At 42.3% G+C, this 13,721-nt stretch overlaps 1 protein-coding gene across 1 annotated transcript; it reads left to right on the plus strand.

The window, feature by feature from the left end:
• The first annotated feature begins 3,762 nt into the window (after nt 1-3,762).
• Nucleotides 3,763-3,963, plus strand: LOC101610663 (cAMP-dependent protein kinase inhibitor gamma-like). The gene has a single exon (XM_045140458.1). It carries the CDS (start codon nt 3,763-3,765, stop codon nt 3,961-3,963), a length of 201 nt encoding a protein of 66 aa, XP_044996393.1.
• The last annotated feature ends 9,758 nt before the right edge of the window (nt 3,964-13,721 follow it).

Here is a 13,721-nt window from a genome sequence, read left to right on the forward strand (position 1 = left end):
TCAGACACTGTGAAGGAGAAACATGAAGAAGATAGTATTTTTTTTTTCCAGGTAGTGACAGACAGCATCCTAAATGGGTAACAAGGAAATGCCATTCTGTCTGTCCTGGCAGAACTAAAAATTGTTTGTGATCTTGTCTTTCCAAGCTGGCTGACAGTGACACACCCAGCATAAACTTCCTGCTTCTTCCTCAGTTAGGTCTCCCTGTGTCAGCCTCCCTAGTCAATGAGTCCATCAGGTATCTCTTTACACAGCTTCACCAGAAATGGATGTCTTACCCTTATAAAGGAGGTTATCTGCTACGTCCACGGCGACCTCGCCTGTGTAGCAAGCAGAAATGCTTCTGCACTGGAAGAGAGCTGAGGACAGAGGGCCAGCACTCCTCGGAGGGATGCCCCCGGTGACCCCTTGGCAGTCAGTTACTGTAAAGGTTCCTGCTGCCCATGAAGTCACGACGACCTAATTGCTGGCGCCAATGCTGTTTCTTTCCTGCTTTCTTCTAGCTGTTTGTCTAAGAACAGCTAATTCAACACTTATTAGTAATCATGCACGCAATCAGAGTACAAGAAACAATCTAAGCATTGAATGTGCCCCTCCTATGATTAGGGCAATGGAGAGAATGTATAACTCTACTAGGAATAAAAAATTAACTCTAGAACAGTTTTTAGATGGTGTAAAGTAAAAACAGCTTATGATGTTTGAGAACGATACTGAGCCTGAGAATATGAAAGTAGAAATGTTGATCGGTAGTGTTCATAAGAAACATGACAGTTCTGCAGATAAGGAGTTACAAAACTTAGGCATTCCCACCAGGAAACTTCCTGGGGGATATGTTCAGTACTTGATCAAGGGCAGATGGTGGACTCCTAGAGCTGGAATCTACTTAGTTCCACTCCCCTATGAGGGAGGATATGATGAATTCGGTAATAGATGGGTGAATTATGAAGAAAAAAGGAGGCTATGGCATTCTCTTCCATTTATGGGAACGCTTAACAAGGAAGCGTAAGCCTTGGTGTTTATACAGTCCTTGGGGTATAAGAAATAAGTAACCTGTTATTCACCTTACACCTAGTTTCTGTTTGTATAATGTTATGGTCAATGATACAAGGCGCCCTTCTTAAAAAATGGGTACAGTTCCTGCCTGATCAACATTACATGTATGCTTACAATAGAACAATACTCAAGATTGTTTAGATTAATGATTTCTGAGATCACTTGTTGGCTTGCTAAGTTTCTCTGTTCAATCTGTATAAAATCTTCATGAAACCTTCAGTAAATTGCAGCAGCATATTCAACTTGAGTGTGTCTGTCTGTCATTTCCTCGCCGAATCCCGAGTTCTCCCTGAGCCTTCGCCCTTGTTCTCCCTCGGTCCTGATCTCCCCGAGAGTCAGTCCGCGGCAGTTATCCATGTGGCCTAGTCCTCACTTACCTGTCTTGAGCAGGCATGTAAGTCTGACTCTCTTCTGTCCAGCCTGGCTGGGAAGGGGAGAGAACTCATCTTGACCTGGGTCTTTGTCAGCTTCCCTTCTAGCTGAGTCATGCTTTGGTGTACCTTCTCACTTTGATTGTATGTGAGATTTTTCTTTGCTCTCCGAGTTCTTCACTATTTCGTAATTCTCTCTGGTCTTTTGTATGAAGGTACTTCTAGATCCCATCTTACACATGTGTGTGTGGATTGTGGGAATTGAACTCAGACCAGCAGACATTGCAAGCCAGCACCTTTAACTGCTCAGCCATCTCTTCAGCCACCCACTTTGGCTTTAGGTTTTTTCTGCCATCCAGAGATACTACCCATCTACACCAAAGCTTTGCCAGCGAGTGGGCAAGCAAGGGGTATGTGTGATTGGCCAGGTTCCCTATAGCCAAGGCTGGCCTGGAATTCACTATGTAATCTCAGGGTGACCTCAAATTCATACTGATGTTCCTACCTCTGCCTGCATAGTGCTGGAATTAAAGGCATGTGCCACTACTCCAGGCTCACACAAAATATTGAATGCCTACTATGCTCTAGGCATTCACTTATTATTTAATTTTTAAATTTTGTATATAATATTTCCAAGTTTATATATTTATATAACATATTTCAATGATATTCAGATACACTACTTTCCTTATTCCCCACTTATTACCATAGCCCCCATGTTTTCCCCAAACAATGCTTTCCCTTCTTTAATGTCGATTTTTTGACCCAGTGAATTAAATTACAGTTGGATACGCTTTTTCTCTTTATACCTCACAAACACAATTAGATTGCAATAAATCAACAGTGTTATTACCATATAGTGGGGAGTAATTATAATAACTAGACAGTGCAATAGGCTTAGCTCAGTGGTAAGGCACTTGCCTAGCTTATGTGAGGGGTCCCAATTTCAAACATGAGTTTTGTGGAAAGAAAAGCAACTTTAGACATGTGTACTCATATCTTTATATCCCCAGATTCAAACCAACCATGACACAGAATACAAGTGGAAAATAACAAGCAAGATTTCAGTGAAAACCGTCACACAAGGGGCAGCAGACATGGCTTAGTGGATAAAGTGCTTGCTGTGCAATCATGTATACCTGAAATGAATCCCCGGACCCCAAGGAATAGCTAGAAGCTGTGTCAGGCTTCTGTTATCCCAGTACACCAGTGGACAGAGGGAGCTGGGGACAGGACAATTTTCCAGAAGCTCATGGAACAGCCAGGCTGGCAAACAGAACAGAAAATAAACACTGAGAGATCATGCCTCAAGTGAGGTAGAAGGTGAGAACAGACCCAGAAAGTTGTCCTCTGACTTCCACATGCATGTGTCACAAACACATGCGTGTGTGCACACATATACACATAAAACATGAACATATATTTATGCACATGAACAGGCACATATGTACACACACAATAAAATGAATTTAAACACTGTTAAACACACAGACCTATTCCCATTGTTAAATTGACAAAAGACCCACATAAATATACACGCCAAAGTCCATGGGACTAGAGTCAGGGTTAGTCAGGCCTGAACACACAGAGCTGTGTGTCAAAACATCCAGAGGAGTTGGCATGGTGGTGCAAACCTGTATTCCCAGCCCTTGAGAAGCTGAGGCAAGTTCAAGGCCTTCCTGGACTACCTATCAAAACTCTGTCTCAGAAAGGCATACAGAGTGTCTGGGGAGAGGGTTCAGTAGATAAAGTTCTTATCACTCAAGGCACTATACCTGAGTTTGATCCCAAGAGCCCACGTCAAAAGCTAGAGCCCAGAAGTTTCATGGTGGACTTCTGTATTCCCAGTATGCTGAGTCTGACAGTGAGATGATAAAGGTGAAAGGAGAATTTCCCTGAATCAAGCCTTGCAAAGAACACCACCAGGTCTAGAATCTGGAGCACGAATGCCTGCTTCAACCCTGGTGGTGGAGATGGAAGTTGGGGGTGAAGGTGGGAGCTAGGCGGCCCAAGGAAGGTACTTCACTCCTGTGAAACTGACAGCTGGAGGCAGCAAGCCCCTTTAACTACTCAGCCATCTCTCTTGCCTCCCATTTGGGGTTTAAATTTTGTCTTCCACCCAGAGATAATACCCATCTGCACAGTACTGTGCCAGTGTGCAGGCAAACAAGGGGTATGTGTGATAGGCCAGGCCTCTCTGTAGCCTAGGCTCACCTGGAATTTACAATGTAGTCTCAAGCTGGCCTTGAACTCATACCGATCTCCTACCTCTCCCTGCAGACTTTTGGAATTGATATCACGTGCCACAATGCAGGACCTGAGAAGCAATGCAACAGGAATGATGGCAGTTAAGTCCTCCTACTTGGGTTTCATCTCCTGTGACCAGACAGGCTGTCAGAACACGGTCCCTGACATCCATGGAGGCTCTGAGCCTGGGAAGGTAGCAGGAAGCATGGGTGACCTGGCTCTGCATGGGGCAGAAAGACAGGTAGAAAGAAGCACCTCAGATGAGGAGGCCAGCAGCCAGCCTGAGAGCTGAGATGTGACCAAGTACCCTTGAGTCTGACTTTGGTCCCAGAACCTAAACTCTGGCACTTGCCTAGCTGCGTTTTCTGTGAGCCCAAACCCCAGGCCACCTAGTTTCAACTGAGAGGCCCCACAGAAGTTTGCACCATTCAAGAAAAGCAGTCTGCCAAACCCACAGTCTCCACATCACCAACACCTTCTTTTTTAAAAAAGTAAATATTCCACAGAGAAGGCTTAGCAGTTAAGGTGCTGGCCTGTGAAACCTAAGAACCCATATAAGTAAGATGCACAAGTTGGTACATACATCTGGAGTTTCTTTCCAGTGGTTTGAGGACCTGGCATGCCTGTTTCTCTTTCTCTCTCTCTCTCCTCCCCCTTTCTCTCCCCCCTTCTCTCTCCCTCCCAATCTATTTCTTTCACTTAATAAATAAAATATGAACCTTTTTTCTGCAGAGCGGGAAAGAAGTGGTGATCACTTGTTTTTGAAAGACAACTTAAACTCCACTGTTACCATCTATGCAGATCTAAGGTTCCCTCACGAGGTGTCACACATGTATTTTAGGGAAAGGATTTTGAATGAAAACCAACTGACCAGTTCTTTGCCTTTTCTAACCCAGCAAATACATGCTGATTATTGGCAAGAACAATGAGGTGGACAGGCAAGGACCAACCCACAATTTGTCCTCTGATCTCCACAAGGCCCGCAGTGGCACACATGTACCCGCACACACCCAAGAATGTATGCTTGAGGGCACGTGCTCACACACATGCGCACAGCCAACACCCAGATGAATAAATGCTTTTGAAGTCTTCAGAGGTAAGCAGGGGTTTGATTCAATTATAGAACATTTGCCTAGCATGCAAAAAAGCCTTGGGTTCCATCTAGAACCTAAAATAAAAGAAGCAGCTATTGCATACAATCATCCTGCATCAGGCCCATGCTCACTTCCCACATGGAATCTTGGGCTCGTGGATGCTCCCTTTTCCCTTCCTCAGATTCCCGGCCCTACCTCTCCCTGGTACATTCCTACATAGAATGTAATAATTTCATAATTACCCTGCTCAGTCTTGTTTCTCCAATTCTTTTCTTAAAGATAGTCATGAACCCGGGGTTTACAGTTCCAGGACTTCTCCTGAACCCACATTACTATCTGTAACAATTCTCTATCCCCACCTTGCAAATAAATTAGGTAGATAGATAGATATATAGATAGATAGATAGATAGATAGATAGATAGATAGATAGATAGATAGATAGATAGATTTTTTAAGGAAGTGGAGAGTACAGACATTTCTGGGAGGAGGATATTCCAGAGCTGGAATACCTGGCAGCTCCAGTGGGAATGGGACTTTCATGGAGTGGGGAAGCCTGTCCATCCACAGTCCATGATTGGTCAGCTTAAGTGAAGGTGAAATTGATGGTTGGTCCATAAAGTGCAGAACCCGGAAAGCCAGCACACATGTGGGAAAAAAATCACCCAGGTCAAAAAGGAGGAAGTGGGTCACTCCACTCACCATCTGGAGTTAGAATATTGTCACCTTCCAAAGGTACATTGTTCTATGTGCCTGCCTAGCCAAGGAAACTGCTTATTTCCTAAAGTGTTTTAATTGTATCAATACTAACCTGTATAAAACAGATATTAATCGGCCATGGTGTATCCCAGTGGTATGATGTGTCCATGATATACATGATCTGCCTTGTGCCAAATAAGCTTGCTGATCTGTGATTAATGGCAGTGAGGGACATTAAAATATTTTGTTTCTGGTGTGGTGGCGCACACCTTTACTTCCAGCCCTCAAGATGCAAAGGTAGCAGACACAGAAAGCCTGCCATCAGTTAAGAGTCCATCCTTTGACTACAGAGTGAGTTCCAGGTCAGCATGGGCTACAGTGAGACCCTACCTACAAAAAGGCAAAAAAAAATAGTGAAACAAGATTATGTATCTAAGCATGGCAGCACCCAACTATATTCCTTGCATACTTGGGAGTCTAAGGCAAGAGGAGTGACAAATCAAGGACCTAGACACTCAACTAATATTGAGCTCAACTAATAAGGACTCAACTAATAAGGACACTCAACTAATAAGGACTCAACTAATATTGAGCTTTCATGAGTGAACAAGATTCTATCAGGAACAGTGCTAAAGGCAGTTTGTGTGGTATTTTGGCAAATAATCTGGCTATATTCTGCTGTGTCCTGAGAAATTGACTGAGGCTGAATTTAAAGGTCATGGACAGTGTTTGGCAGAGGAAATTTCAAAGAAGGGTCACATTGAAACTGTGGGGTCGCTTCTCTTATTTGCCCTAATTCAGAACTACAACAAAAGACAGCAAAATATAGAGCAGAAAGATGAAAAATATGAAATTTAGAGAGGAAAGAGGCTCTCTGGAACTATTGTGAAATGCTTCATGACCTCCTTTATCTTATACAAGTCATTCCTTCAAAACCAGTACCACGCAGGCGATTCCATGAAGTTCTGCTCTCTGACTGGGTTGAAACCTGGCCCCCATGGAACCTAGGTGGTGCGGTCTTTGTATGCTGACCTTGGAAACAGGGAAGTCCTTCATCATTCTTTTCTCAGGCCTAGGCTGTTGGTTTCATGGTTCCAGTTTCTGGCTTACTTGGATCTTGGGGAATCAAGCCTGGGGCATTATGCTTTGCAGGCTAGCTTCTTATCCGCTAAGCCATCTCTCCTGCCCCTTACTTAGCTGTTAACTCTGTAATCCTATTTCAGGTTTACCTCCAATTTGTCTTTCTTTTTTTCAGAGCCACATTAATCCAGGGTCAAGCTGGTCCTAGGCAAGTGCTCTTCCATTGATATATACCCATGGACCACTTTCATTAATTCTTATAAAATCTATGACACTTGGGATTAACTTGAATCTCTGCCTCTTCTAGCTTATTTAACTTTATAGAGTCTGCAAAAGACCAAACTGCCTACTTTTAAGTAACATGGGCAGGGATTCCAGGCTGTGAATTACATAGACTGGTGGGCCTGTGTCTGAACTTACCAGTGGTAGAGAGAAAGGGGAGTGATTGACAGATGGAAGCAGTCCTTAAGGACCCAATTGAAGACAGAAGGGGCAGTGAGTGACAGATGGAAGCAGGACCTAAGGAGCCAATGGATGACAGAAGGGGCAGGCAGTGAGTGACAAATGGTGGGCAGGCCCTACTGAATCTAAAAACAGGTGGACTTCTGCAAGGAACTCACATTGGATGGTGAATGACAGGCTGTGTATGTATAAGTGCCATAAGTGAATACATTTTGTTAAAGTTCAATTTCTCCAGACGTCTTAAAAATGAGGCTTCTACACTTCCCCACTTCCTCTTGGCTCCCACACCTTATGGGTTGTGGAAGGCAGGAATGCCCACTGGGGACATTTGTGGCACAGGACTGATTCCAAACAATGTGACTCAGTGACATTATGTAAATCCCCTGGTCTTCCTCTGACTGGAATTGCTGCCTCAAGTAGTGCGAGGTTCTTGCCATTTTGTTGCTGAAGACTGTTTTGAGGAACTGTCATCCAAGCGCTCCCACCCCCACCAAGGGAAAAGGTCTTCCAGCATATTGGGAATGTGCCTGGGCAAAGCGGGGACCTACACCACATTGAGGAGCTTTTGAATCCTGAGCGCATCCAAAGTGAGGCCTCTGGCTGAGTGATGCAGGCTTGTGGTTAACCATGGGTGGGTGTTGCAGTCCGGTTCACATTGCTGGTAGAAATCACCCAACCAAGAGTAGCTTCTGGGAAAAAGAGATTTATTTTGGCTTACAGGCTCGAGGGGAAGCTTCATGATGGCAGGAGAAAACGATGGCATGAGCAGAGGGTGGACATCACCCCCTGGCCAACATAAGATGGACCACAGCAACAGAAGGGTGTGCCAAACACTGGCAAGGGGAAACTGGTTTAATACCTATAAGCCGGCCCCCAACAATACACTCCCTCCAGGAGGCATTAATTCCCAAATTTCCATCAGCTGGGGACCTAGCATTCAGAACACCTAAGTTTATGGGGGACACCTGAATCAAACCACCACAGTGGGACATGTGTGAGGAGTAAAGGGGGTCCTTTCAACTAAGTGAACTAGAAAAAAGAAATTGGGAGTTTATGAGACCAGGAGCTTACAGGTGCATGGTGGTGCTCCTTAGGTAGGAATGACAGGAGTCTGGGGTTACTACTGTTTACACCTGATGTTAAAATACAAAGCCTGAAACCAGGGAAAAATGAAAGGAAATATCAGCTCAGCATCAGAAACAGACATTGTTAGGGAAAGCCTGAAATGGGCCCAGGCCACACAGATCAAGAGCACCTTCCCTTACAGACTAGGTGATTTGGGACTGGAGACCTGGGAAGGGTTAGATCTCCAGAAAGATGCAGGATACCACCACTAACCCCTGGTCCATGAACCACATTAGGCCCTTGTCCAAAGTATGAAAAAATTGAAATCATGGACTCAGATAAGAGGAAATTATGATATTTCCTTTAGGGGGAGTTAACAGGGAAAACAAAGCAGGGAGGCACCCTAGTCAAAAGAAGATTTCCTTTCTGAGCCAGGCTTGGAAAGGGGAAAGGTAACTTGGATAATCTCACATCCTTCTGCCGTATGAAAAGAAAGGAAGAGGAAAAGCAGAAAAGGACTAAAGGGGTTTACACCCATGTCTCAGGCCCATTTATTTTTTTTAAAAGATTTTTATTAACATTTTCCATGATTACAAAATATATCCCATGGTAATTCCCTCCCTCCCTACCCCCACACTTTCCCATTTGAAATTCCATTCTCCATCATATTACCTCCCCATTACAATCATTGTAATTACATATATACAATATCAACCTATTAAGTATCCTCCTCCCTCCCTTTCTCATCCCTTTATGTCTCCTTTTCAACTTACTGGCCTCTGCTACTAAGTATTTTCATTCTCACACAGAAACCCAATCATCTGTAGCTAGGATCCACATATGAGGGAGAACATGTGGCGCTTGGCTTTCTGGGTCAGGCCCATTTATATAAGCCTCATCATCAGGTTCTGGGAGTGTGTAGGAAGAATCCTGATTGGTTGGTGGGCCCAAGAGGAACACTGACTTAAGAAGGTCCCAACCATGGGGGCTAAGCTAGTGAAACCGGAATAACCAGTAAGCTGTTGCTTTGCTGAGGAGGGAATAGGAGGTAGATGTTTCCAGCTGTCTTGTATGAGACAGGATTTGATGCCACTTTTAGTCCTGCCAAGGCTTGCAAGGTGGCATCCATCTTTCTGTGGGTCCTGCCCTGGCTACCTGCCTACCAAGAACAAAAGCTATCTTGCTCTTTCTTAATCCATATAATTTATCACTCCTGAGTGGAAACTTTCAACTGCTGTTTCAGAAATGGTGTGATGATTGCACTTACATCTTTAAGGTGAATATGGTAGGAGAGCATGACAATTAGAGCTCCCTAGGAGAGAGTGCACCTAAAGGCACATGATGGAAGTTCTTTTTCATTTCTTGTTAGCCAGTCTAATATCTCATCACCATCTGTGTTTAGGTCCTTTCCATTGTATTGTATTTTTTCTTCTGAAACTCTGGTAACATTTATAAGACATGTGGATAAGAACATTATGATTATCACTAAAACAGTAAAGCAAGATTCTGTCCTATTGTAGGGAGATTTGACTCAATATATTAGTATTAGTATTAACCCTTGTATATGACCAAGGGGAATGTACGCTAGTATTTAGCATCAAACAGGGAATCCAGTAAACCTAAAACTTTGTTTATAAGTCTTCTAAAATTTTTTTAAATTTATTTTTATTTTTATTTATTTATTTGAGAGCGACAGAGAGCGAGAGAGAATAGGCGTGCCAAGGCCTCCAGCCACTGAAAACGAACTCCAGATGCCTGTCCCCCCCACTTGTGCATCTGGATAATGTGGGTCCTGGGGAATTGAGCCACGAACCAGGGTCCTTAGGCTTCACAGGCAAGTGCTTAACCACTAAGCCATCTCCCCAGCCCATAAAATATTTTTTTAATATTTTATTTATTTGTTTATTTCAGGAGAGAGAAAGAAAGGGGCAAATATATACAGATAGAATGGGAATGCCAGGGTCTGGAGCTACTGCAGATGAGCTCCAGATGCATGTGCATCCTTGTGCATCTGGCTTTAAGTGAGTACTTGGGAATCAAACCTGGCTCCTTTGGTTTTGCAGGCATAACTGCTAATCCACCTCTCCTGCCTCATAATAGTCTTTGGTTCTATTCTGTTGCTGTGTGTTTAAGACCATGTAGACCACCAACATTTAATTAGATGTGTAGTTCAGAAAGTCAGTTGTAGCTTTCTAGGAGTGACTCTTAAGTACCTGGGTGTAGCGCTATGTCTCTCTCACCATTGTGTCAACTGTTCAGATTTGTCAGGACAACACTGACCTGGGGTCTTCCCTTGATAGCATTCACCTGTTGTAACTCTCCACTTGCAGGATGTACACCTATTTAGATTTCAATCACTGGGTCTGTGTGTCCTTTCTGACCAAGAGGAGAGGTGTCTTTCCAGAGTTGTAGAACATGCTGAGTGTCTTCTTGTCTTCTGTTTTTGTTTGTTTGTTTGTTTTTGACAAAGGGACAGGAATCAACATATCAGCTGTCCCTTTAACTCCTGTGGCTCTGATTGGCTTTGGCTTCTACATATAGTTATTAAACACTCAGAAGGACAGTTACACATGTTTTAAACAAAAGTGTGGATATATTTGGGAGAGAGAGAGGCTAGTGGACAGAGGAAAGGTAGGAGGCATAGAGAGAAAATGGACACATTAGGGCTTCTAGCCAATGCAAATGAACTCAAGACACATGTGCCACCTTGTGCATCTGGTTTATGTGGGTACTAGGAAATCAAACATGGACCCTTAGACTTCCAAGGCAAGTGTCTTAATCACTAAGCAACCTTTCCAGCTCATGTTTTTCTTTTTAGAGTTATGGTCTTGCTTTAGCCAAGGCAGGCAAGGAATTCACTATGTCATCTCAGGCTGTCCTCAAATTCACAGTGATCCTTTTCCTCTGCTTTCATACTGCTGGGATAAAAAGCATTTGCCAGTATAGTGGGTTGCTTTTTTTCTTCAAAATATATTTCATTTATCTATTTGAAAGAGAAAAAGAAACAGATAGAAAGTGATGAGGGAAAGAGAGAAAGTGTGCATCACGGATTCTATCCAATGCAAATGAACTCTTGATGCTTGCAACACCTACTATCCAGCATACATGGGTACTGGGGAACTAAACTCAGGTCATCAGAATTTTGCAAGCAAGCACATTTAACCACTGATTTATGTCTCCAGCACCCCCCTGCAACACCTTAGTTTTAAATATCTAACTACTGTAAGTACAAGCAACCTATTTTAATAGCCCTGGAAACAATTTTTTTTTTTTTTACTAACAAATCTATGTCAATTTATTTGATAAATCTCAATCAAACATCTAGATTTTGTCTCTGTCAGGAAAAAAGCAATTATGCCATTGTAAAGACCTGGCATGTGTGCTTGAAAACATATTTTTTATTAACCTGTATACATTTGTAGGTGAGTATGTCAATTATCCAGGAAACATTGCAAGTAGAGACAGTTTAATCCCTGAATTTTGGAAAAAAAATGAGGTCAAGATAGTTTTCCTCAGATGAACACCATTGTCTAAGCATGATACTATATCCTGATCCTAAAACAGGGGATATCAAAACTGAGACAATCGGGTGGGGAGGGAGGGAATTACCATGGGATATATTTTATAATCATGGAAAATGTTAATAAAAATTTTAAAAATTAAAAAATAAAAATAAAAAAAACTGAGATAATCACTTGATTTTTTTTTTAATTTTGTTCTTTTGGTTTTGGATTTTCAAGGTTTGTATCTCACTCTATCTCAGGCTGGCTTGATTCATTATGTAGTCTCAGGGTGATCTCAAACTCATGATGATCCTCCTGCCTCTGCCCCCCACAAGTGATTGGAGTAAAGGTGTATGCCACCATGCCCCTTAATTGTTTTGAAAGAGAAAATACAGCTAGACAAGTGATTTTCTTTGCTTAATCCTAAATGAAAATTCTGTAGCAATTAAACTGATGTACATTATAGACACTTTGACTAACATAAAGCAATTTTATGTTTTCCCCATAACAGTTAAAATAAATAAAGTGCATGCAAGATATCTGACATTTTATGATTAAATGGTACCAACATTAATTGTACATAATGGGTTTGAGTGTTACAACTGGGGTTAACTCATATTGAGTCATGAATTGATGATGGGAGCTCATTATGTTGTTGAATAATAAAACTTGGGCTGGAGAGATGGCTTAGCAGTTAAGATGTTTGCCTACAAATCAAAGGACCCAGGTTAGATTCACCAGGACCCAAGTAAGCCAGATTCACAAATGTCTAGCCAGATGCATAGGGTGGCATGTGCATCTGGAGTTTGCAATGCCTGAAGGCCCTGCTGAATCCATTCTTTCTCTAGCTCCCTCTCTCCATCCTCTCTCTTTTTCTCTCTCAAGTAAATAAAATAAATAAAATCTAAAAACAATTAAACTTAAATTATCAACTCAGGGATGATACTTTTGCAGAATTTGCATGAAAAAGACAGGAAGTTACCTACTTTAAAGCATAATGTTATCAGATGATGCTTGATATAATCTCATAATATAAAAAGTCTAAAGCCGGGCGTGGTGGCGCACGCCTTTAATCCCAGCACTCGGGAGGCAGAGGTAGGAGGATCGCAGTGAGTTCAAGGCCACCCTGAGACCCAGGTCAGCCTGGGCTAGAGTGAGACCCTACCTCAAAAAAACAAAAAAAAAAAGTCTAAATTTTAATTTAGAGACTCAAGTGTCCCCAGTAGTTAGTCTTCACAGATTGATTAAAGCCACGTTTTATAAATGTTATCATAAGCAACCTTACCTCAGTGACCTGCAGTTTAACAATTTATAACTTGGATGACATGGCATCCTGAAACAAATTGGAATTAACTGTTTTAGCCTGTTATTAGCCTGGCCTCACTCTAGTCTAGGCTGACCTGGAGTTTACTATGTAGTGTCATGCTGGCCTCAAACTCCTGGTGATCCTCCTACCTCTGACTCCTGAGGTCTAAGATTAAATGGATGTATCACCACACCTGGCAATATTTTGTATTTTAAGAGGCTTATATTATTTTTTATTTTTAATTTGTTAAATTTATTTATTTGACATAGATAGACAGAGATTGAGAAAGAATGAGTATAGACAAGCCAGAGCCTCCCGCTCCTCCACATGAACTCCAGATTCATGTGCCACTTTGTGAATCGGGCATTATGTGTGTCCTGGGGAATTGATCCTGGCCATCAAGGCTTTACAAGGAAGCCCTTTTAGCTGCTGAGCCTTCTCTCCAGACCCTCATTCTTTTTTTTTCCCTCATTTCACTTTTTATCTAACAAAAATCTAGGCCTTATTTTCTAGCAAGGAATAATGGAAATTTAGTGATTCATATTACCCTTGAGCTGGTTGTTCTCCCTGTTCCTGTTATTGAACCACAGGGCCAGTCTGTTTCACAAGAAGGGAATGTTGGAGAACACACGGATTAATTTAGTTTAGATTGAATCCTAGACAGAGGTACTCTAGACGGAACTCACAGCCAGGTAGTAACATCTTTTACTAGCATACAACAGTCTATTATTATTATTTACATTACTAAGAACAAGAACGAGTGATATAACAGAGAATCAAGCATCTTAGCATCATAACCTCAGAATTCAGTCTTGAATATGAAGGCATCTGACTAGGAGAGAT

The sequence above is a fragment of the Jaculus jaculus genome, chromosome X, assembly GCF_020740685.1.
Source record: "Jaculus jaculus isolate mJacJac1 chromosome X, mJacJac1.mat.Y.cur, whole genome shotgun sequence".
NCBI lineage: Eukaryota > Metazoa > Chordata > Mammalia > Rodentia > Dipodidae > Jaculus > Jaculus jaculus.

Bases quoted from the DNA above. Each gene is read 5' to 3' on its own strand.
- LOC101610663 (XM_045140458.1), top strand. From the start codon at position 3,763: ATGATGGCAGTTAAGTCCTCCTACTTGGGTTTCATCTCCTGTGACCAG.